This window comes from Myotis yumanensis, unplaced genomic scaffold (assembly GCF_028538775.1).
Source record: "Myotis yumanensis isolate MYYU_CA2020_CCGP unplaced genomic scaffold, mMyoYum1.0.hap1 SCAF_17, whole genome shotgun sequence".
Taxonomy (NCBI): domain Eukaryota; kingdom Metazoa; phylum Chordata; class Mammalia; order Chiroptera; family Vespertilionidae; genus Myotis; species Myotis yumanensis.
This window is the reverse complement of record NW_027223768.1, coordinates 7507922-7533292: the sequence shown is the minus strand read 5'-3', so window position 1 is coordinate 7533292 and position 25371 is coordinate 7507922. Positions and strand designations below refer to the sequence as shown.

The 25371-nt window shown below is 42.9% G+C and overlaps 1 protein-coding gene across 5 annotated transcripts in view; it reads right to left on the bottom strand.

Moving 5' to 3' along the window:
* Positions 1–9604: 9604 nt before the first annotated feature.
* LRIG2 (leucine rich repeats and immunoglobulin like domains 2) overlaps positions 9605–25371 on the bottom strand; it is a 41501-nt gene continuing 25734 nt past the window's right edge. For 4 of the 5 annotated variants that reach the window (XM_070397453.1, XM_070397454.1, XM_070397457.1 and 1 more), the window contains exons 10-18: positions 25118–25189; positions 24912–24980; positions 18745–18908; positions 17966–18286; positions 16709–16990; positions 14929–15378; positions 14157–14306; positions 12299–12589; positions 9605–10877 (exon numbers count right to left, since the gene is read on the bottom strand). In XM_070397453.1, coding sequence (XP_070253554.1) covers positions 10651–10877; positions 12299–12589; positions 14157–14306; positions 14929–15378; positions 16709–16990; positions 17966–18286; positions 18745–18908; positions 24912–24980; positions 25118–25189 — 2026 coding nt within the window. In that variant the 3' untranslated portion in view covers positions 9605–10650. Of the gene's footprint in view, positions 10878–12158; positions 12208–12298; positions 12590–14156; positions 14307–14928; positions 15379–16708; positions 16991–17965; positions 18287–18744; positions 18909–24911; positions 24981–25117; positions 25190–25371 lie in introns of all 5 variants that reach the window. The other variant, XM_070397455.1, reaches the window with a different exon arrangement.

The following is a 25371-nucleotide window of genomic DNA, read 5'->3' as shown; positions in this document are numbered from 1 at the left end:
AACCAGTAAATGCATAAATAAGTGGAACAACAAATCGGTCCCTCTCTCTAAATTTTTAAAAAAGAGAAGTAAAATGACTTGCCCAAGGCCAGCAGCTAAAAGTGGTGGAGGTGGGATTTGAACCTATGTAATCTCCCAGCAGAGTCCTAAGCTACCTGAAATACATACAACAAACCAATATATACAGATCATGGATTGGAGTGGGGTGAGTTGAGTAATACCTGGATGGAGTTTTTTGTTTTTCTTTTTTTACCCCCAGACTTCTATCAGATAAAATAGAAAGGTTATAAATGGGAAGCTCAGAGTGCCAACCCTCCCCCCTTCCCCCTTACAGGCCAGCCACTCCTCCAGACACACCTCTCTCGTGCCCCTGACACAGCAGACCAGAGCCTCAGGGCCTGACCGACAGTTTTCAAGGCATGAGTGCCAGATGTGGAGATGCATCGGCAGGGGTCCCTCCGTCACTAGCAAGCTGTGCCTTTGACGGGGAAACCACATGATGTACTTAGTACCTATTGCAGCATTGCTGCTGGTCCTAGAAGCCTGAAGCCCAACTCTTAGACTGACCCTTCTGTCCCTTCATTGTTTTTGCATCAGTAAATATTTACTCATTCACCAAACAATTGTGAGCACCCTTCCTGGCCAAGTGCCAAGTAAAAGCCCTGAACACACTAATTTGAATTCAAGAGCTGCCCCCAAGGAACTGGCTGTTTGCGGGTAAAGACAGACAGATGGGGAGAGTGGGTTTTAGGATGCAGTGCCCCAGGAGCAAGCCAGGGAGGGCAGCCCGCCCTGTCCCTCCTCCCACCCTGCCCTTCCTTCCCCTGGGGGTTGATGAGCAGCAAATGAGATCACACTGGGAAAGTGCTTTGTAAACAGCTGAGGGTGAGAATGGGGTGTGTAGGGAGGAGGGGGGGGATTTACACCCAGGAGCTGTCCTCCAGGTCTGGAGACCTGTGCAGGCAGAGGGCCAAGCTGAGTGCCCAGTCCGGCCGTGAGCCTGGGCGAGGCCTCCTGGGCAGGACAAAGCCCGAAGCTCTGGGCTCACCCTCCCAGCAGGCCAGGCCCACACCTCGCTGCCCTGGCCACACTGCTCTGGGCTTGGTGGTGGCAGGAGCCTGAGCCTGTGTTAAGTTGCTTGGAACTAAGTGCTTGTGCAGCCCTGCACCGACCCCTGACCTCTTCCCATTGTCCCACTGAAGTGACAAAGGCCAGTCTTCCCCCTATTGAGAAGCCCGAATCCCGTGAATTCCCTTATATAATGAGATCCCCAAGACATGGTGGCCCGGTGACGCCGACCACTGCCATTCTCTGTGCTGAGGCGCCACCTTGAGGCCAGTTCTAGCTCAAACGAAGGTGTAGGGATATTTCACAATTTGCCTGGCAGGTGGAAACAAAGAGGAAAAGATGTTCAAAGAACTAAACGACAAGAAAATGGCAGAGGAGCCTTAAGAGGACCCCAGCAGTCCTTTCACCAACTCCCCTGATGCTCGCTGACCAGACAGTAAGAGCTGAAATGTCTCAGCTTCTTGGGGGCAGGATTTCCTCCACGTCCAGGGACCAGAGTGAGAATGGCACCTTCTCACAAACTGAAAATCTAGACCTGAAGAGCAAACATGCCAAGAAAACCCTCGCTTGCCCTGCCGCTCAGACCCCAACCCATCTGCTCTTTACCCCAGAGTTCAGCCGCCCTGGCCAGCTTGGGAAAAAGGGGTTTTCTGTGGATAAGGCCTCCTTTGGGGGAGAGTTTGCAGATTCTGCTTACAGTTCTGGAACTGGCTGCCCTATGCTGGGCATGAACACACATTTTCATGCGCCATTTATTTAGAAGTAGCTGGAATGGTTCTACAACGGCATCAAAGATACGCCAATGGTTCAAATCAGCATGGAGTTATTTTTGCCTGAAGAAAATCCAAGCCAGATGGTAGCAGCGCATCAAGAAGAATACGCCAAGCTCCCAAACTGAGCAAGGAGGGTTTTTTATACATCCTCTTACTTTAGGTTTTTCTGTGCAACCCTTTGCCAGGCCGGCAATTTAGCTTCCTCCTCCGAGGCTTAGTGAATTGTTATGTGTAACTGGAAAACAAGGTCCATAAAATATCCAAGCTCTCACTGCCCACCCAGCACCCTCGTTCACACTGCTGGGGGGCGGCAGCTGTGTGCAGTACCCAGGGAGTGACCAGAGGTGACAAGTCTTTGCCTGCAAGCAGCTGCTGGCTCCTCCTCAGACCAACGACAATTCAGACAAGGGCTCCCTTTACGGGGACCCTGAGGAGCCTCGGGGAAAGTAGAGTGCTGGTTGGATCTATTAAGAAGCTACAGCCGTTCCTTACGCATGAAGTGCAGTCCGCTGACTGGCCAGAGGGCCCAGACAGTGAGTTGCCGTTTCCTTTGCCCATACTCCCAGATAAGTTAGGTTTACTGAAACGGAAGTGTTTGCTCCTCCAGTAGGAACAACTCCGCTGATGCTCACAGCAGTCTTCCCAGGAGATCTGTACGTGGGCATTAGCATCACTGTGGTCTTGCAGAGGAGACAGAGTCTAAAGCAGCGGTTCTCAACCTTCCTAACGCCGCGACCCTTTAATACAGTTCCTCATGTTGTGGTGACCCCCAACCATAAAATTATTTTCGTTGCTACTTCATAACTGTAATTTTGCTACTGTTATGAATCGTAAATATCTGATATGCAGGATGTATTTTCATTGTTACAAATTGAACATTATTAAAGCATAGTGATTAATCACAAAAACAATATGTAATTATATATGTGTTTTCCAGTGGTCTTAGGCAACCCCTGTGTAAGGGTTGTTCGACCCCCAAAGGGGTCGCGACCCACAGGTTGAGAACCACTGGAGAGATTGAGTAATTGTTCTGTGCGCAGAATAGCCAGGATTTGATCTCATGTTCCAGTTCCAGTTTTCCAATGCCACCATCTCTCTCGGCATGAAGCCAACATGGGAAGTACGGAAAGAGTATTCTGAAAAGCCATTCAGTTTGCTACAACCTTCTGCATGAATTCTTACACAATCATTAGGACTACACTGTAATGGTGGAATCTGTGGGCCAAGGTGGACCCTCAATCAGGAACAATGCTCATTGGAAGTCAGTTCACACAATACACATTTGGAGATTTCCCCTGACTTTGCTTCTTAGCTTCACTCCTTTCCTTCAGGTCCCTGTAAAACCCCACGCCAGTGTTTGGGGGTGGGGGGCGGGGGGGGCGGGGGTGAGGATGGCTCCCTGTCTGGAAAAGCCACGGCACCTCAGAGCTGGAAGGGCCTCCTCGAGCCTCTGATGACAGTACAAACGCTCTCTTAGGAGAGGACACCAAGACCCAGCAGCCAAGAGCACATGGTCAGTGAGTGCAGCTGGTCAGAATCCCTGTCCCTGATTCAGAGCTGAACTGAAGGCACTTTTCACTTAATCATAGTTTCAGGAGATTGTATCTTGGTTCTAAATAAAGCCCAGCTGGGAACAAAATCTCCAGGGCCACTCCTAAAGTGACTTTGGGAAAACTGCTGACATTCCTGTCTTGAGATGTGCTGGGGAGGGGAGGGGGGCAGGGGAGGGCAGGGGACAGCAGGGGAGGAAGGTGCAAGGCTCTATTCCAAGTGCCCATAACAGCAGCCAGTAGCAGCCAAAAGTCACCTAGTGCTGAACTGGGCACTGTGCTTAGCACTTACTCTGCAGGCATTAGCGCATCTAATCCTTTCACCAACCGTGTACGGTGGACATGAGTGTTTCCACTTTACAGATGAGGAGACTGAGGCACAAAGCTCCTACGGAGCTGGCCTAAGTGCCCCACAACTGGTAAGAGGTCCAGGTAGGAGTGGAGCCCAGCGGTGCTCTAAGGCAGTGCTCTGGCCCACTGACTTTTAATCACCGTGCGGTGTGTGCAGGGCCCAAGGAAACTCAAATTCAATTCTGGCTGAGCATAGGGAACCCTCAGACACCAGCCAGCTGTCCCAGCACAAAACTGCAGCCAGGCTACCAAAAGGGGAGGTCCACCACGGAGGACAGGTTGGGGACCTGGGAGTTTAGTTTCTTGATTCTCCTGCCAAAACTCTTAGGCGGGGGCGGGGGCGGGGGGGGGGGGGCAGTAAGGGGGAAGGGTATGAAAGGAGGAAGGACAGCAATAAGGAAGTAAACAGGACTGTTTAGTGGGGACAAAACAGGTTTGTTTTCTAAACCAAAGGTATTCTAAAAGGCACACCCTGCCTTCCAGAGCTACTGGGAAAATTCTACACATTCTCACATTCTTCCACCTCCCTCGGTAACCATTTCACTAACAAGTCTTGCATCTGCTAGGACTTAAATTAGATGCAAGAAAGGACTTCTGGGCAAAATGAACCAGTCATCTCTGTAAAATGGGAGCCCTTTTGTAAAGGAAAGGAGGAAAAGGAGGGAGAAAAATGAGCCAGCCAGCTCTTGGGCCTCCTCTACATGAAAGCTGTGCAGAGGAAGGAACATGGGCCAGAGACCTTCAATGGGGAGACAGGAGGGAGTCTTCACACTTCTTACCTCCCTAGGAACCAAAGGCTTTTGTTCTCAAGGACCCTCAGGGACTGGCACACACTTGGCAGGTGGGGCAGGCGACTAGAAAAGGAAAGAGAAAAAGCTGGTGCCTCTGGAGGAGTGGTGCCCTGGAGGCAAAACTCGTGCCAGCAGGCTGCTGCCTTCCCCCCAAATCCGCAATTTACGGTGAGTCTGTACTTCTCCACGTCAAGTTCTCCACCCTGCACTCGAATCTTAGCTGTGAGCTCCATCTCAGTAAGAGTGTGTCTGGATGGTCCCTGAAGCACTCACCCCAGGTTACATGCATGAGCAGGGGGGTTACATGCATGAGCAGGGGGGTTACATGCATGAGCAGGGCCTGGACGACGATCCTAGTGCTCTGCACTGTTTCTGGGCTGGAACAGACCCGAGCACTTGTCTCTGGAGCTTGACCAGAATAAATAATTCAAGCTAGGCTCCATCACGGCCGACCTCAACCACACGCCCATTGTATCTGAGACGGAGGAATTCACATTGGCCTTGATGGAGGATTTTAAAAGGACACAAAATTAAACGACTTGATCCAAAGAACTCAGAATAGCCAGTGATTCCACATATGGGATTCTACTTATTGATTTAAAAACCTGTTTTCTCCTTGGAAGAGAACAAAACAGGAGCTTAAAAGCACTTGCTCCAAACACCTTGCCCCTCTGTTCCCAGATGCACTCAACCTCCGGGCACTTATGTTGCAGGCGCACATTAGCTTCTTGCTTTCTGGGCAGCATCCTTCAGTGCTGCGGCCGCCTTTCGTTTAAACTTCTGTGCAGCTGGGGCTGTGCAGTGTCAGAACTGCAAGCACACCAGCCAATGTGTTCATCTCTGCAGTGCTTTTCAGTATAAAAGGCTCCGGCTGGGGCCAGAAGACAGTATGACTCCGTCCAAAGAGCATGGGCTTTGGAGCCTCTGACCTTAGGCAAATCCCACAGTCTGGGGTATAAGAAAACTACCAACGTGGCTCGGTTATCAGAAGACTGTATTACTTGCTCAGGCTGCCATAACAAAACCTCACAGACGGGGGCGTAGACAACAGGGGGTTACTTTTTCACATTTCCGGATGCTCAAGTCCACGGCAATGTCGGCAGGTTTTTCCGAGGCCTCTCTTGCTGGCCTGCAGATGGCTGTCTACTCACTGTCCTCTGTGCAAATGCAGGTCTGGGGTCTAAGCTCTCCCTTCTTACTGGGGGCACACAAGTCAGGCCGTAACAAAGACTACGTGACAAAGGAAGGGGCAAGAAGCTGTGCTTTGGAATCATAAAGCGTAATGCACCATTTCGTCCTGTACTTGAGGCAAGAAAAGACCAGAAAATGATAATGTAGTTTAGCTTTATTGAAGACATATCACAGTAGACAAACAAGTAGACAAACACATGCTTTATAAAATATACATTCTCATGTGTGAGAAAATATAAATAGATACGAGGAAAGGGCCACACTGAACAACTTGGCTTACAACTCTCTTCAGGGACATCTAGTACCAGGGCTGCTCAGACTGACATCCTCTGATGGGGGTGGGGGAATCACAGGGGGAGCATAGTGGGAACATAGAAATAGTCTACGGATCAAGAGGCCACTTCCAGTAGCTAAGGAAAATTCTAAGAGCAGTTGACCACATGATGACCAATTTCTCTTTCAAGACAGTTACAGCTGATAACTATACTCCTTACACGTTTTTCAGCTTCACCCCGCCCGTTGGTGAAGATTATTAGGACTGATAAACAATACAAACTTGAGGGAACAGGTCCAAATATTACTCTTAACACACACACACATACACTCACACACACACACACACCCTTTAGTACCCATAAAACCTTCAGATGACTCATGGGCTTTCAGGTGTTTTGATAAGAGCAGCTTATAATAGATCTCTCAATTCAGAACTTGTTATTTTTGCAACAAACAAGGCAGTGTCCAAAACAGAAAGAAAATGAAAGCTGACTGATATTGGTGTAGCTTGTACTCCCAAAAAAAGGTTAGAAGAGCAGGAGGGGGAAACATCTGCCAAACTGAACTGGAAAGAGACCATGTAATAGAAAAATGAAACATTCCTTGCAGATTGCCAAAAACCTTAGCTCGACTGTTTCACAATTACCTGTCATCTGCATCAAGAAGTAAAATATGAAATGGAAGACGTAGCATAAAATGACAGCAAATTTACCTCTGTAGCTCCATTACCCTCTTGGCATTTCTGTGGATAGTCAAGTGATTAGAACAGGCCACCACACACTTGAGTGAAATACTCGGTATAAAATTAAACACTACAATTCCAACCCCATTCTATATGGAGCCTACTGATAAGAATAGGGATCAAAATTAAATAAAGAGTAAAAGGGAGGGATATAATACATGATAGGCTTTAAACTTTTTATTATGGTAGTGCTGTCTGTGTTAATTACTAGTTACAGATTTCCTCAGAATAAGCCCAGACTTTCATGTTTTCAGCCATTAACACAGAATAGGCCAAAACACAAAATTCTTTAGTTTAAAAAAAATTCTTAAGTGCTCTATACTTTATATAAAGGATTCTGAAGGGCACGGTTTTTCTGGAGATTTCCAATGATAAAATGAAAGTCATCTTGCCCATATTCCATCTCAAGGCAGAAATTTCCTCAAAGTTATTAGCAAATGATTATTCAGCTTCCGTGTGTACTTTTCCCCCAAAGGCTGATTATTCCAATTGTCAGATAAATCTAACAGTTAGGTTAGCAAGTGAGCTTATATAGAACTAGAGGCCTGATGCACGAAATTCGTGCAAGGGGCTTGGCCCTCGCAGCCCTGGCTTCATCCAGAAGGTCCTTCGGCTGTCAGGTCTAATTAGCATATTACACTTTTATTATTATAGATTACTGGCCAGTGTATTCTGCACCTCCTGTAGCTGTTGCCCCACTGATATGACCCAGGTCCTCTGGAATCAAAACAGAGAATCTCATAGGACAACCATTTAAAGTAATTAAAGACTTTTATCATATCTCCCTTTTCTTAGGAAAATGGCTCAGTCTAAGTTGCTTAACACTTAGTGTTTCTTTTACAACCTCCAAATGGGTAATGTGAAGGCAACTGTTTTTAAACATGAAAGTTACCTTACAGAGAAACATGCATCCTAAGCATTCTGAGATGGCACCTGGAGGGAAGTGCACGTGGCTGAGTCCTCGGAGTACTGTGCCTTCTAGGGAAAGCACTTCAGAAGCTGCCAAGGACAGAAAGCCAATGGCTTAGGTGTGGAGCCTGTGCCAGTGAGGCTGGAGTTCAAGGACAAGGCTAGTTCTTCCAGGCAGGCCTGAAGAATCGGTCTGAGGGGTACCAACACATGAGAGGATTTATGCATCGCTCCTGAGAGGAAGTGGTAATTGGGTCCCAGCATTTTCGTTTGCCTGCGTCAGCCACATCCCTTGTTAAATTGGCAACAGGCAGCCATTATGATGCTGGAAAGAAACACTGCTGAGCCACTAATCCGGGTTATAGTAGAGAGTTAAATGCTGCTTGGTCAAGAACAGATGCAATAATGAAAAGTTTCGGGTATTCCTCCTAAGATTAGAATTTATTAAATTCATTATCTTCTTTAAAGACCAGGGGTAGGCTATTCATATTTAAACAAATTCCTGACTAGTATTTAGGTAAGTTTTTTAGTTATGTACCAGTAGACAAGCTAGGGATATCTGAGAGTTGACAAAACGGAATCCCTGGCCATCAGGAGACAGACTGATACTGCATGAACGGCCACTGCCAACACCACGGCAGCACCATGTAGCCATGTTTCCTAGGGCACTGGTCTAGCCTGTTTTGTCCTCTCACACATGACAGCGAATGCTCACTTGCAGTCTAGCTCTATCTCCACCTTTTTCACTCAAGAAAGTCTATCAGAATATGAGAAAGAGTACTATCATTATTGGGATAACCTTGAACACAGCAGAAAGGTCACAAACTAGTTACAAATTAGCGGTGGCACACCCTCCAACTGATTCAGATTCTGTGGAGTATTCCAACACCAGCGCTCAGACCTGCTGTGCTAGAGTGCACTGGTGCTTGTCAATGCAGTCCAGTGTCCTTGTTTCCTGACACTGTTTAGAAGCAGAATATTTCTTCCCAGGAGTGTAGCTTATACCATTTCTCCTGCTATAGAGGAAGTAAGTCTGGCTCAAGTCAGAGTAAGCAGCATCGCTCTTGTTCTACTTAACAAACATCTCATGAAAGCAGCTTTTTATTAGAGTAGCATAACCCTCCTTGGTTCCTGGAGGGATCACAGGTTCATAGAATGTTACAGCTGGAAAGGGCTTCAGAGCATCCATAAAGCGCCCTCATTTCATAAACAGGCTGAGATGTAAAGGGACTGGGCCCTGATTACACAACTAGTAAGTACAGGGCAGGGAATGCAATCAGGTCTCTTGATTCTAAGTCAGTACAAATTATACTACAACCTAGTAAGCAGGAAGAGGGATCACAAATTGAAGGGTGGGGCGGGGGGGAGATATTTAAGAAGTTCAAAGTGAAAATGAAGAAAGGCTGATAGTTTAAAAAGGAAAAAGAGAAAGGCATGATGGTACGAAACAGCTCAAGAGGTGCTGCTGCCTTTGGGAGATTTAGGATTGAAAACAAGCATGAAATTCTAGCAAAAAGCTAAGAAATTATGTGAGTTTAGAACCCCTGAAATGCACGACTTATTTTCACTGAAGTGACAGGTTGTGTAGTACACAGCTAGCTAGCACTTACAATATGTAGAGGACAGAGTCTGACCGCCTGCCTGCCTATGTAAGGAAATCTGAAAGCACAAACAACTTCAGCCCATTCCATTCCATTAGTGTTAAGTCCTTTGTTTACGTAACGCTATCAGAAATTCAGGAAAACTTTTTGGCTTAAATAATCACTTGTACTAAACAAGGACCACTCCAAAGCTTTATAGTGTAAACATTTCTGCATGTCCTTCAACTTCCAAAAGCCCTTTTCCCTTCTTAAGATGCACTGTGCATTGGTAGAAGAGACACTATAAAAAACAAACAGAAAAGAAACAATCTTTGGTTTCCTCGTCAACTAAATCCTTTGTTGAAAGAAGATATTCCCCAAACGAGTTTTCCTTTATTTACGTACATATGGCGATGACAGGACTGCTAGTGTTTTCAAAGAGCCTTTCTACCCTAGAAAGGTAATAGTGTCTGGCACTTGTAAACAGGTGGCAAATGAGTAGATGTATGAACCTTTAGGTACGAAGTAAGTGGTTAATTACACCAAGACTGTGTTTGTGAGCACCCAATCACTGGGTACCCTGCCTCTATACATAGACTTCTTAACAAATACATTTTTAAAACTTTAAACAGCCTTTAAAATCACTAAACCAAGATATACAAAATCTGTCTGTGGTCTGAGAAGCTGCTGTCAACATTATAACTAGATGTCATATATAATTTTGGCATATCAAAAATATTTACATTGCAGCCAACACTTATGGTCAATGAATACAAAAAATTATTTATAAATGCACATATATTTACAATGAGATTCCAGGGTGATAGGGATCCCCTTCTCCCCCGCCCCCCAAGGGAAAAAAAAAATGATTCACATGAATACAAAACTCCTTGACCTGGTAACAGCTGGTCAAGCCTGGGATACTTGCCAAAGACTTTGAATATCAAAGCCTCAACGACTGGCTCGCTAAAACCTGCTAAAACCACTGACAAATCCCCGAACACGTCCAAGCAAGGACCAGAGTTATTTTTTGTTCTTTGGAAGGCAAAATAGATTCTGTTTTCTCAGAATCATCCTGCGGGTTGAAACAATCAGCATGGTAAGCAGCAATGAGACTCTTCCCAATATGCAATGGACCCGGGCACACTGCCCCGGACCCTCAGGAAGCACATCTGTCCTGTACCGTCCTCTGCCCCTGCGGCACACTGTTTAGTACATGTACCCAGGTCTGTCAGCCATTATCTTTTTCTTTGTCAGGTGTAAGCCCAAACAAATGCCTAGCCCACTTTGGGGTGGTCAAATGTAATTGTAGACAAAGCGTGAAGCAAATGCTGACTTTGGGGTTTCTTCTGAACTCTGAGGTAGTAAATACAAAATTAATGAATTTGGGTCTTTGCCCAGATTGCATCCTAGAATATTTCATGTGCCCTCGCTTCCCTCTTGAATGTTCCGAGTCCTACTAAAATCAAAAGCGTGGTCGTGCAACCTGTGACAGGGCGTGGGGGAAGCGGAGCAAGCGGCACCACTCTCCGCCAGGCCCTGGTGCTGATGGGGCTGTGGTGCTGCAGGGCCGGGCTGCTGGGAAAAGGGAGCGGGAGGCAGGCCCAGTTCTCCGCTCACGTTCCACAGAGGCCGCTGCAATGTTTCTGAGAATCAAAGACAAGAATTGTCAGTGGCAAATACAAGTTCAAAATTAATTTCCTAAAACTTAATTTTCTTTTACCCAAATCCTCAAAGAAATAAAGATACCCAATATTCCTGTATAAGGACGCTGAGATCAAATATATACTTGCTATCTTCTTAGCAACACTAAAAAAAGAAACAAGACGAAAACTGGAACTATGGTCATGCAAACCCTTCTATTCAAACTTAATCAATTATTTGCTGAATCCATGCGATATGTCTCCTACTTTTGCCTCTTGTTAATGATTCTGCTGCTACAAAATTTGAGAATAAAACTCTTTAGACACATGGAAACAGACTAAGGGATTAATAGTATTCACACTGTAATGGAATGTGTAATAAAAATTCAGAGAAGCCATACAGGGTGGGGCAAAAGTAGGCTTACAGTTGTGAGTACACAAAACCCAGAATTTATTCTTGTTTTATTATTTATTAATTATTGTATTACTTTCATTAGGAACAACTGTAAGCCTACTTTTGCCCCACCCTGTATGTTTTTAAATAACAATTAAATGCCTATGTTTTAAAAAACTATCTTAAAAATAAACGATTTCCCTCTAGCTTCTAGCATTCTAATAATTCCAACAATAAGATAACCAAAAGCAGCGATTTTAAATCAGATTGTTCGTACTCTGAGTTCAAAAGTGTGCATTTCTCATTCTCCTTATTTACTGCAAGGTAAGCTCTCTCCCCAAAGATCATTTACTGAAAGTTAAGTTAACTTCATGGGGATGCATTTTGGAAAAAGCTTTTTCAAATATTCTGGAAACAAATGCTCAGAAATAAAATTTTTAAAAAACCCACGTGAAGAGTAAACGCCAGCAGGGTTTCTCAAGCTTTATATGCATACAAATATGCTGGGGTCCAGTTAAACTAGACTCTGATTCACTGCTTTCCCACTGATGGCCCTGACCATCATACCTCACAGACAAAAGCAAACACCTGCCAAGTGATGCTGGCATTCAATGCTTACCTGATAGTACAGCAACCAAATAAAGCATTTAAAAGTTTTCTCAGTAAAAACTTTCATCAAATTATATCCTTAGCACTTCAGATCTCCATCATTTAAGTAAGATGAAAGGAGAAAAGTAACACCTATGTGAAACTTTTTAAAAACTGTTGCTATATGGCTTCTGAATTTTTAGAGGCGTGATCTTGCTATTTCCACAAAAGCTATTTTCATCCAAAAGATACAGACTTCTCTGTAACTCTAGTCTCTCAAAATCTCTTGCTCTAGTTCATACCATGTAATAGCAGCTAAGGACTCCATTACACCAACTGGACTGCTGCTTCCTGTCAAATAAGAGTGCGAACTACATGACAGAGAAAAATCAAGTAGGTGAAAGTGAAAACAAAATGAACAAAAAAACACTGTGCCCTTTACCACTGCTCATCTGTGTGGAGGCGGGTGTCTTCTCATTCACCCTCTCGTGGTTGGTGGGAAAGGCAGACGTCTCTCTATCTGCTGGTAATACCAGGCTCTCCAGCGTTGTGGCATCTTGGGAAGGGTGTGCCAGATAAGTCTCTCTGGGCATCTGGACCATGAGGCTGGACAGTGTCTGATCTAGAACATCCTCCTCAGCAATGTAGGTGTACGGACAGTATTCTCGCGTCCTGGAGTAGATGTTGGCATTGTCGTAACAATCTGAGCAGATAACCCGGGTTCCAGAGCCACCTAGGTCAACAGGGGATAGAAGCCGAACAGCCTCCAGTTAAGGAACCAGCTTTACCATCATCAGTTTTCTCCAACAGTTGCCGTCATTATCATCAGAGCTGGCAATTATTCCACACTTACTCTATAGACCAGGTGAAGTTCGAAGGTCTTCTGTAAATTAACTGTGTAATCCTCACAACATCCCTGTAAGGTAGGTACTATTATTTCCCCCATCTTCCAGATGGAGTAACTACAACACAGGGAAGTTAAGTAATTGGCCCAAGCATACTGCCAGAGTGAGGAGTTGAAATCTGGACTCGGCACTCTGGCTCCAGCTCGTGCTCTTGACTAAGCCATCTTTGTCCAACCTGGATAAGGTCATGCTCAAATCAAGGGAGCCAAAATAAGGCTGGCACTGTGCTACAAGACATGTTTGGCTTAAGCAAACTGAAGCAGAGAACAAGGAGTTATGATCGCTTCACTTCACAAAAGCCCATATTACTTTCATGAGTCAAGAGGTTAAGCAACACTAGCTGCGGAAAGTACCCCTGAGAAAGCCAAGAGTCCTGCCCAACAAATATGTGTTTGGCAGAAGTAAAAGTAACAGTGAGCTCCCTGGGCTGTTATGTGCTTTGAAAACTGAATGATGAAAGAGAGTGAGGAATAAAGCGCAAGGCACTTAATTCACGATCAAGCAACAAAATTTTAGAACTGGAAGAAATCGAAATGTAATTTTGTTTAACCCAGAAAGCAGTGTTATTTCCCACAAATTTCAGAGTGAAGGCTTTACGTATTTTTTTAAAAGCTAAAAATACCCCCTTTTTCATGGAGAACCAAAAAATCCAACTTGTCAATTACATAGAGAAGTTCTGTCAACACCCAGCATAAAAAATCTCTAGAAATGAAATAGACCTTTCATTTGTATAGGACTTGAAGTACTACACAGATTTGTTGAAAGAATCTGCTAAAACTCGAGGAAAGTGCTTTATAAAATAGTTTATTTTAGCTACGAGGAAATTAAAGCTCAGATGTTAACTTGTTCATGGCCACAGAGCTGGAAAGAGGGACTAGGAATCAAACCCGATTCTATCCCTTCATTGATCTTCCTGTGGGAAGGACGGAATGGGAAGAATAGCTATGTTGAGAAGGTGGGTTCAATTAGGGAACATTTCATCTCTCTCTGATATATGCTGAAAAACATCATCACAGTTTAAACTTCAGTGACTATATACCTGTCAGCAGGAGAAACAAACCTCCCCTGAACATGGTCTGAAGGATGTTCATGCCTGAGATCAGATAAAAGACACCGAAAAAACATTTCCAGAGCTTCTCCTTCCCATAGTAACACTGGTGTGGGAGACTGTGCTGGGTAGTACTCTCAATCCCGTTAGGATGTGTTTCTCCTATCTGTCAGGTGACTTTCTTCTCTGTTTAAGACTTTAGTCAATTTTTATCCTATTTTGCATGGGGCCAAATGTTTTGAGTATCTCTTTTAAAATACTGCTTCAGGTTAAAGGGCAAAACTAGATACTAAAAAATAAACTCAAGCGGGTAGGGCTGCAATGTAAGCATAACGAAGAGTCATTACCATCAGTGCCTTTGTGTAAATATCCATTGGCAGGAGGCATGAGCTGCTGATGACTGCCTGCCTCAGAGTTGCTGTAGCCTTCCTGTGGCTCAGACAGAGTTCCTTGGGAAGACAAGTAGCTGGGAATGTCTGCAGGCAGGTTAAGCTCCTCTGCAAAAGAGAAATCTGTATGTAACTCACAAATAAAGTTAGGCAATTTAAGCCAACGCTCAGAAGACCACTTTATAAATGTGTTCCACTTGGACTCTATTGGCCAGGAAAATGTTTTATGTATACCTAGGAACTTAAAATTTCCCCTAAAATCATTTCTCACTAGAATTTCCCCTAAAATCATCTCACTAGACTTCTTCTCAAAGCTTCATTGTAACAGTATTACCAAGAGAAACAAAACCTAAAGTCGGAAATCTTATCTGTGGGTACTTTCACAGTCTATGGCTGCAACTCCTCTCACAGAATTTCAGAGTGAGGAGTATGAAAGACTGATCAGTCATAAGGGCTCCTCTTCCCCACAGAGGAACTACAATGGAAATGAGCTGTAGGCATTAGAAAAAGGAGAGTAAACTTTTAAGGGAGTGTCCACAAATTCTTAAAACTATTTATTAGAGAGGTTCTGTTATATCAAGGAAATTGGATATTTTAACAGAAAAACTCTTCCTTCTACCACATACTAGTATAAAGTAACAAAGTTCCCCAATTTTTATATTTTACAGTAAATACTATACTACATTCCCGATTCAAGTACAAGCCAAAGGTGTCAACTGGTGCCACTCACCTGTGTTCGTAATACTGTAGTCTTCATTTTTCCTTCTCATGTGGTAAATAACAATGACCCAGATCAAAGAGGTGCCCACAACACAGCAGACCACAACGATGATGACAATGCCAACTGTGGTCCAGCCATCGTCTTCATGCCCAATGCTACTCTGGGAAGAGTCACAATTGGGGGATGAGATGACATTTAGGTAAATGTGACCACGTTCTGTTCCAAGAGTGTTAGACATAATGCAGGTATATTTCCCAGCATCTTCTAGCCCAGCATCTACAATGATGAGAAGCTGGTTGGCTGCAGCAAAGAAGTGCCGTTCTGTCACCAGCAGTGGTCCATCATCTTTGGTCCAATTGAGGCGAGGGGCAGGGCTCCCTCCAGCTATGCACTGTAATACTGCAGTTTCACCTCGGGTTACTGTCTTGTCCTCCAGGGGTCTAATAAATGAGGGCGTCTCTAACAGAGAGATTACATTAAAATCATATTAAGCAATTTTATTCCTTAAATCCTATTGGATTAATGAGGTGAAAATGAAATAGGCAATTTCATATACTCATGGAAGGATTACAAGTTAGTATTTCAGAAAAGCAAAAGTCTCAAAAAAATCTAAATCTTATCTCAGTAATTCCACCTTGGGCAAGCTATCCTAAGCTAAGGAATTCAAAAATTTCTACACAAAGATATTTATTATAAAATTAGTTGTAATTTTAAAAATAAAGGGAAAAATCTAAAAACCTAGCAGGAAAATGATTAATTAAATTACAGTACACAGCAACGTGATATTCTATGAAGACCAATAACAGGGTAACCCTGTGATAAATATTAAGTAGAAAAAAGCAGGTATATATAACTACATAAAAATGAGTTTAAAAAAAAGTCCAGAATATGACAAAACCTTTAACAACTGTTTGAGTGACTTTCCCTCCTTTATTCTAATTTTCTGTGTAGCTAATGTTTTTAAACACAATAAACTTATTTTTTTATTATACAAGTAAATAACACAAACCAATAAACTTTTAAAAACCTTAACATCTAGGGGAATCGAGAACTAAAATAGAATTCCCGGGGAGTAAAGTCCATGAAGAAAAGCATTGTCATAAGAAGAAACAGGCCTGTCAGGAGAAATCTTTAGGCGAGAGACATTTTACAAGAGCATAAAATTAAAAGGAGCACACTGGATGGAAAACGGGAAATCTAACTAGAGGACAGGTCATTCTGTCTGTATTTAAAAAAATTTAAATGACAGGGAGGGAAAACAGTTAAACTGTCTCAAGTTCCCTATAAAATAACTGAAACTCATGTGTATGAAGCAGGCACCGTACAGAGGGAGATATAATAGGATACACTTAGGGCCTTGAATTTTCATCTCATGTGATAAACCTCTCTAAATCCGCCCTCAGCATTCCCCCAGATTTCAGCTACCTGATCCACTAATGCCCTAGGCCAGTGGTCGGCAAACCGCGGCTCGCGAGCCACATGTGGCTCTTTGGCCCCTTGAGTGTGGCTTTTCCACAAAATACCGGCTCTTCCACAAAATACCGACTTCTGCACATGGGCCATGAAGTTTCAATCGCACTGTACGTGCGCACCCGCACACGGGCCTCACGAGCTGCGGTTTGCCGACCACAGCCCTAGGCTGACATAACCCTGCATAAACTGACAAAACAAGGTGATGAGATGTAAGGAGCACAGCTGAAATATCAGACTTTTCTTGTCATTAAGACCGAGATTAGGTCCCTAATAAAAAGGCTCCTACAAAAGCTGGGACCCACGGCAATAAACATACCTAACACTGTGAGTGAGGCATTTGCTGAGAGGCCTCCTGCTATGTTTTGTGCCATGCAGCTGTAGATCCCCATGTCTTCTATCTTCACGTTTGCGATGAAGAAGACATCGTCCTCGGGCATGACATGCATTCGTCTTTCTCGGGCTGCAGGAAAGTCAGTCCCGCCATCTTTCTGCCAGGAAATCTGAGGTGCAGGGTGCCCTTCTGCAGCACATTCTAATCTGGCCATGGCACCGGTGCGAATAGTTAGATCCATTGGGGTTTTCAGAAATGAAGGCATCTCTGTTCCAAGAAAGATCACCAAGAAAAAGTGGGTGAGGGAAAACACACACAAACAGGGAGAACCTGTTAGGCCAAATGACAACTGTCATCAGGCTGCATTTCTCAGAGAGACATGCTCTCTGGACTGACAGTAAATGCAACTTCAGAGGCCATCTTTTCTCTCAACCTGAATATCTGCAGCACAGTGATGACTCACCCTTCTAGAGTACATGACACACCTCCCTGACCCCATCAGGGGACAGATGGCCACAAACCTTTCTGAACTCCGTATTTTAGAACCTGGTATTTACTGACGTCCTTACTTAAGAGACTAAATGGTGCTTCTCACACTAACCTCTACAGTGCTGTCAAAGGAACTGTATGATAAAAAAAATTATGCCTTCGAAAGTCTCATAAAACAACACACAAGCAAAACGTAAGTATATCTTTTGAGTGCACAGTCTAAAATGTTGTAGTTATTCAATCTAATGGGCAATAAATAGATCAAGCTATTTTGAAGAAGTTTTTTATAGCCACAGTGAAGACAGCATTAATTTCAACAATGGTTGTTGTGTGACTAATATTAAGACAATGAAGATGATCATTGGACCTAGAAATGTGCTGAATACTCCGCTATTGAAAGGCCCTGTGAACAATGCCAGGAATAAATTTCATAGTTCTCAGAAAAGAATTATGGTCTGGAAAGAAAATGGAGAATTTCAAAAGGATTTTTTCAAAAGCATAAATAACAGTGAAAGCAGCTTCTCTCCTGGGGACATGGAATTCACATTTACCCCTCAACCAATGACCAATTAGGGATAGGAAGTGGACAAACTGACAATCCAGTCTATACATGATCACAACCCTAAAGATAGAAACAGTAAGATCCTCCTCAAATGTCAGGTTTCGCCTAATTTTCTTGAGTCAAATGGTTCAAAATGGAATGTGGAAAATCCTCCCAACTACAGAAAACTATTAGGGTACATAATTCCTTACCATTCACAGTCAGTTTGGCTTTATAAGAATAATTAGAACCAAAGTGATTAGTAACGATGCACTGGTATTTTCCTTCATCTGTGAAATTCACATTGAAAAGATGTAAGACACTAGTATATTCCAGAGCTTCTCCAGCTTGCTGTTGAAAACGAACAAAATTCTCAATGTCAGCATCATACAGGATTTCACTGTCTTTGCGCCACACAGTAGACATGGGTGAATCACTGCTGCTCACTGCAGCGCACGTCAGAGTCACGTTCACACCTCTGAGAGCAACTGTGGTTTCAGGATGTCTTCTTATCTGTGGCTTGAGAAAATCATCTAAGGGAAAATAATAGGGCAGGAGACAAGTCAGCTGTTTATTTCTGCTTCTACAAATTCAATTTTAAAACAAATAATGTAAAATTGTGTGTTCTGTTTACAAGATGGCGTATTAAGATTGAAAGAGACTACAGAGCTAGAATCCAATGCCTCGTTAAAGATGGAAGAATGAGGCCCAAGAAGTCAAATGACTTGCTCAGAGACATGTAAGTCAGTAACAGAGCCTGGACCAGAACCCAGGTTTTCAAACTTCAGGGTTTAGCACTCTTCCCACTATCCCTTACTGACACTTATGCCTAGAATGTACTTCCTAAGCATTAGCAGTTAACGGGAATAAAAGAAAAACATATATTAAAATTTCAAGACAAGTTCTTAATCCTATAACCATCTTTATAAAAAATTCTATTGTTAAGATATAAGTGTGTAATATAGAAAATTTAAAAGACAAAAATACGAACCACAGACAAAATCCTTCAGATCCACATTCAGGATGCTCTGCCCTGCTAGCCACTCCGGGTGTGCACAAGTTGCATTCACGGAATGTTGAAAGTTATTATCAACGAGCCATTGAAGCAGCCACTTCAAATGGCAGTCACAGAGCAAACTGTTTGTGTTCAGAATCCTGTAGGAACAAAGAGGGAAAAAAGTGCTTTTTACTTTTCATTCTAAGTTTCTTCAACCATTAAAAGCTGACTACGTACCTATGCATTTTTCTTGCCAAAATAATGTTTAACCTGAGTCTAACCATGAGAAAACAAATTGAGACTGTCAGCCTGAATTCCTCAAATACTGTCAGTGTCATGAAAGATACTAATGGGGAGGAGGGGGGAATGGACAGGGGCCGTTTTAGACTAAAGGAGACTACAGAACCATCACAACAAAATAAAACGAGTGATCCTTGAGTGGAAAAATAAATCTACAAAGAACATTTTTTGACACTGGGGAAATTTGAGTATGAACTGCATATTAGATAAGATTATTTTATCGATGTTAATTTCACTGGGTGTGACAACAGTGCTGTGGTAATGTGGGAAAAGATCCTTGTTTTTAGGAAATACATGCTGAATGATATTTAGAAGTGAACTGTCATGTTTCCAACTTACTTTCAAATGGTTTAGCAAAATTGCAGTGTGTATGTATATGTATCTATCTCTGTGTGTGTAGAGAGATAGACAGACAAAGATGTAATGGGAGAGAAAGAGAGAAGGAGGGGGTGAGAGAGAGAAATAGATAACAAATTTAGCAAAAAGTTAATAATTGGTGAATCTAGGTAAAGGGTATTTGAATGTTCCTTTACCTTTCTTTAAATGTTTAAGGTTTAAAATTCCCCCAGAAAAGTTTAGGGAAAAAAGCTTTATATGCTGGAGCATAAACACATCTTTGTTGTGGAGGATATAATTTTTTCAAATTACTTCGAGACTGAACACACTTCAGCCTGTGGCAATGTGTGCTATAACTTAAACTAAGAACCCTTGAAAAATCATTTTTGGCCGAAACCGGTTTGGCTCAGTGGATGGAGTGTCGGCCTGCGGACTGAAAGGTCTCAGGTTCGATTCCAGTCAAGGGCATGTACCTGGGTTGCGGGCATATCCCCAGTGGGGGGCGTGCAGGAGGCAGCTGATCAATATTTCTCTCTCATCGATGTTTCTAACTCTCTATCTCTCTCCCTTCCTCTCTGTAAAAAATCAATAAAATATATTTAAAAAAAAAAAAAAAAAAGAAAAATCATTTTTGGTCTGTAATAGGCCTATAAAACATACAGAGTGGGGCAAAAGTAGCTAAAGTTTTGAGTGTATGAAACAAAATTTATTCTTATATTATTTATTAATTATTATTTATTTGTACTATAACTGTTAACCTACTTTTGCCCCACCCTGTATATTAAAAAAATCAGTGTTTTCTTTTAATGGTCCCTCATTTACTTTTAAAGTTTGGTGTAAAGTACCAAAGATCTGATTCCAAAGAAGTTTCAGTCTTTAAGGATATAACAAAAGCCATGTTTTATCAAGGATAATTTTAATTAAGCAGGCCAAAAGTTACCTTATGCATTAAAGAATTCTTATGTTACATTCATTCATTCATTCAATCATAGAGAAATACTGAAGTCTACAACATGCCAGATATTGTAGGCTGTGGGAATATATCCTTCACAGAGCTTTTGTATTTAAGCAAAAAACAAATAAATGCAAGTATAATGTCAGATAGTAAGTGCTATCAAGAAAAACAAAGCTAGGCAATGACCCTGAGATAGCAGCTACCAGTTTAGGTAGAGTGGTCAGGGAAAGGTTCTTTGAAGAGATGACATTTGGACGACGACCCAAGAAAAGTGACAGCAAATAGCAAAAAGACTTGTGGTTAAGTGTGTGGCAGACAGAGGAAACTGAGGGATGGTGACAGAATGAGGTCAGAGAGCTGGGCAGGGAGAGCCAGTCCACGCAAGTGCTTTATAAACTAAGAACTGAGTTGTTGTTTTCCTTATGTGTGATGGGAAGCCACTGGACGGTTAAGAACAGAGGAACGATGTCTGATTTACGGTTTCTTAGGTATAAACTGGACCCATGAGGCCTGGACTAATTCCGCTACTTACATTAGGCAAGATACTGAATGTCTCCAAAATCTGTTTCTATCTCTGGAAAACGGGACTGAAAGTGCCTACCTCAAAAACAATTTTAAATAAAGTATTTAGCACAGTGCCTGGCCACAGAAACCACTGAATTCACTTTAGTTCCCTTCACTTCTCTTTCTCTGCATCTTTCTATCCTTTGCATGCTAACGGACCCTGCCCACAAGTGCCTAAGAGAGTACCCGGCATTCTCTCAGTATGTGGATAGATAGATACCAAAACATTAACAGTCCTTGTCTTTAAGTAGTAGGGATTTGGGATCTTTCTCTCCCTTTTGATTTAACGGTACTTTCTAATTTTTCTACCATGATAATTTCAATGCAAAATATTTTCAATTTATATGCAACTCTCCCCTCAAATTTTCACAAAGTATTGTAAACAATACCAAAAAAAATGTAGCATTTTAAATAAGTGTTGATGTAAAAAGTATTATAAATATGACTTAGATTTAAAGTAACCATACACCAAAAGGTGGCAGGTTCAATTCCCGGTCAAGGCACATACCCAGGTTGCAGGTTCCATCCCTGGTCTGGGCATGTACAGGAGGCAATAGAGCGATTTCTCTCTCTTTCTCCCCGCTTCCCTTCTTCCCCATCCCCCACCCCTTCCTCTCTCTAAAATCAATTTTTTTTTTTAATATATTTTATTGATTTTTTACAGAGAGGAAGGGAGAGAGATAGATAGTTAGAAACATCGATGAGAGAGAAACACCGATCAGCTGCCTCCTGCACATCTCCCACTGGGGATGTGCTCGCAACCCAGGTACATGCCCTTGACCGGAATCGAACCTGGGACCTTTCAGTCCGCAAGCCGACGCTCTATCCACTGAGCCAAACCGGTTTCGGCTCTAAAATCAATTTTAAAAAATTAAATAAAGTAACCAAAACTTCTCAGTAAAAAAGGCTGTATTATAGTTCCTGCATTAGCAATTTGTTCAAATCAATTCCCGTATTACTAAAATGACTCTCTGAAGAATGAACTATAATATGTGCTTTCATCTACTACCTAAATTACATTTTGAACTGAGGTCATATACAAGAATTTAAAAAAAAAAAAAAAAGGCCACTTAAAAATTCTGGCAGAAAATAACTAATGATAATTACCGTAACATTTTATTTTTAATATTATTTATTCAATCTTTTCAATGTGCCAGGCTCTGTGCTGAGCATCTCAAAACTCTCCCAAGTTTACTAATGTTTTGGGGGGCGAGAGGAGAGGGGTCCTAATTCCTCATGACCTATAAGGTGCTACATCCTACATGCCCTGGCTCTTGCTTATTAACTCCCTGTCCTCAACTCCTCCCACTCCTCCCCTGCTCTTGTTGTCCAGCCACACCAGTGTCAAGCACAAGAAGCATGCTCCTAACTTAGGGCCATTTCAATTGCTCTTCCCTGTGCCTGGATGCCCTCTGGCCAGTATTCAATGGTTTGCCATTTCATCCCTGGCTCAAATGCTGTTATCTTCAGAAAGCCTTTTCTCTCTGCTTCATATAAAATAGCAATCCCTGCCACTCTACATACCTTTGACCCAGCTTTGCTTTTCATCAGAACATTTATTACCTGATAATATAATACACTAGAGGCCTGGTGTACGAGATTCATGCACTGGGGGTGGGGAGGTCCCTCAGCCTGGCCTGAGCCCTCTCTCATAGTCCAGCCCGAGGGATGTCCACCTGCTGGCTTAGGCCCGGTCCCCCTGGGGCTAAGCTGACAGTCAGAAATCCCTCTTGCAGTCCAGGGCTCTCACAGTCCAGGACCCATCGCTCCTTACTGCCTGCCTGCCTGCAGCAGAAGCGTGAGAGGCTCCCGCCACTGACACTATGCGTGCCAGCCATGAGCCTGGCTTATGGCTGAGTGGCGCTCCCCCAGTGGGAGCACACTGACCACCAGGGAGCAGCTCCTGTATTGAGCGTCTGCCCCCTGGTGGTCAGTGCGTGTCATAGCAACTAGTCTTCCCCCATTCAGTTGATTTGCATATTAGGCTTTTATTAGATAGGACTAGAGGCCCGGTGCACAAAATTCATGCACAGTGTGTGTGTGTGTGTGTGTGTGTGTGTGTGTCCCCCTCAGCCCAGCCTGCACCCTCTCCCATCTGGGACCCCTCGAGGGATGTCCGACTGCCCGTTTAGGCCCGATACCAGTGGGATCGGGCCTAAACGGGCAGTCGGACATCCCTCTCACAATCCAGGACTGCTAGCTCCCAACCGCTTGCCTGCCTGCCTAATCACCCCCTAACCACTCTCCTGCCAGCCTGATCGACACCTAACTGCTCCCCTGCTGACCCAACTGCCCCTAAGTGCCCTCCCCTGCCAGCCTGGTTCCCCCCCAACTGCCCTCCCCTGCCAGCCTGGTCCACCCAAATGCCCTCCCCTGCCAGCCTGATCGCCCACAACTGCCCTCCCCTGCCGGCCATCTTGTGTCAACATGGGAGCGGCAATCTTTGACCACATGGGGGCGGCCATCTTGTGTGTTGGAGTGATGGTCAATTTGCTTATTACCTCTTTATTAGACAGGATACTGTTTATTCAAAATTCTGAATGTGTATTCCTGTAGGATAATATAATGCACTATAGTTGGCAAAAGCCACTTATGACCTTATATGAATACTAGAGGCCGGATGCACCAAGATTCGTGCAAGAATGGGCCTTCCTTCCCCTGGCTGCTGGCACTGCCTTTGCACCAGCCGGAGCCACCTTTTAGCCTTCCCACGCTGCCCAGAGGCCCAGGGCAGCGCGGAACGCCTGTGTCGTCGCCATGGTGACGACGCAAGCATCCTGTCCTGTCCCGCCCCTGGCCACTGAGTGCTTGTGTATGCAAATTAACCTGCCATCATTGTTGGGTTAATTTACATACTCACTCCTCTTTTGGCTAGTGGGTGTCATGAAGGTATGGTCAATTTGCATGTCTCTTTTATTAGTGTAGATATCCATTGATTCATTACCTATCTTCCTTACTAAAATTTATTGTAATATACTATGAAACAGAGACTTTGTCTTGAACAATGCTTTACATAGAAGATGACAATAAACTCCTTGAGTGACTAAATTAATCTCATATTAAACTCACCAGCCCTGAGGAGGGTGCTATTGTCATTTTAAGTAGGAAAACAGTCTTAGGCTAATCAGTTTACCTGATGTCACATAGTTGTGAGTAATGGAGCAAGAATTTGAACGCAGGCAGTTTGAACTAGCACACTTCCAGTGCATCTCAAACTACCTGGTGAAGAACGGGTTCATAAAATTTCCTGTCTGTTATAGATCAACATTTTTATAAAGTTGAACAAGTGTCACAGTAATGTCAAACTCTTTTAAAGGTTTTACAACACATTTCTATCCATATCCCATCATGAACCAGTTCTGGTCTACAGACATTCCTTTAAACAGCTTTCAGGTAGGGCAAGATAAATGTTATTGGCCCTTGATTCTAACCACTGGCCGAATAGTCGAATTTGTTACCACTCCACTCCACCCCATCCCAATGAAATCTCGAAACCATTAAAAGCAATTTTTTTTAAAATCATGAATGAAAAAAAGGTATAATATGTATTTTTCTATAACAACTATATGCAGTTTTGAACATTTCAGTAGCTTGAACAGATCAGAGACATCCTTTCTGACCATTATATTGAAAGTGCTAGATCATCTCCAAAAAATGACATAATCCCTAAGTGTAACCCACCCCAAGGTGTAAGAATTGAATACATGTTTCTAATAATCCAAAAAGAAAGGGGGAAAGGGAGGAAAGGAACAGTCAGGTATACATAAAGCACAAGAATCAGTGCCAACTATAAGCACAGGCAAATAGAGGTCCTGGTGCCACACTGCGCTTTTCAATGTTGGGTTATTTTTAAATTATATCCAGCCACTAAAATAATTGCATATTGACACTTTTTTTTCCTGCCTGAATTGTGTGCTTTTGAAAACATCTGGGTCACATTCATCTCACTTTAAGTACAAGCATGGATAATGATCTAATTGATAAAAAAAATACTTCAGTTACATACAGTTCTTTCAAGCGAGTCTGAGAAAAAGCATTTTCTTGGATAGACATTATAGCATTGTTGTTCAAATCTCTGAAATGAAGAGAAACAAAACATTATTAGTCACCATTTCTATAATTAAGTTCTATAAAGACTTTAAATAGTCATGAAAACCTCTGCTAATAGCAAAAATTATTTATACAGTAGAAAAACATATGCAAAATACTTACAGATGCTCAAGGGATTCAAGACCAATGAATGCTTTCTTTGTAATTGACTTAATCTGATTTCCTTGTAAGATTCTGAAATACAAACAGACCTTTCTAATAAAGTGCTCCACTAAACAAAATTAAATTCATTAAATCAAACATTTACCTATAAAAGGTGAAAATAAGCTAAACATGCATTTTTATGAAAGCTGCAAACATTTATGACTAACCAATGCAAAGCAGAGAATGAAGGTCTCTATTAAGATGTGAGAACT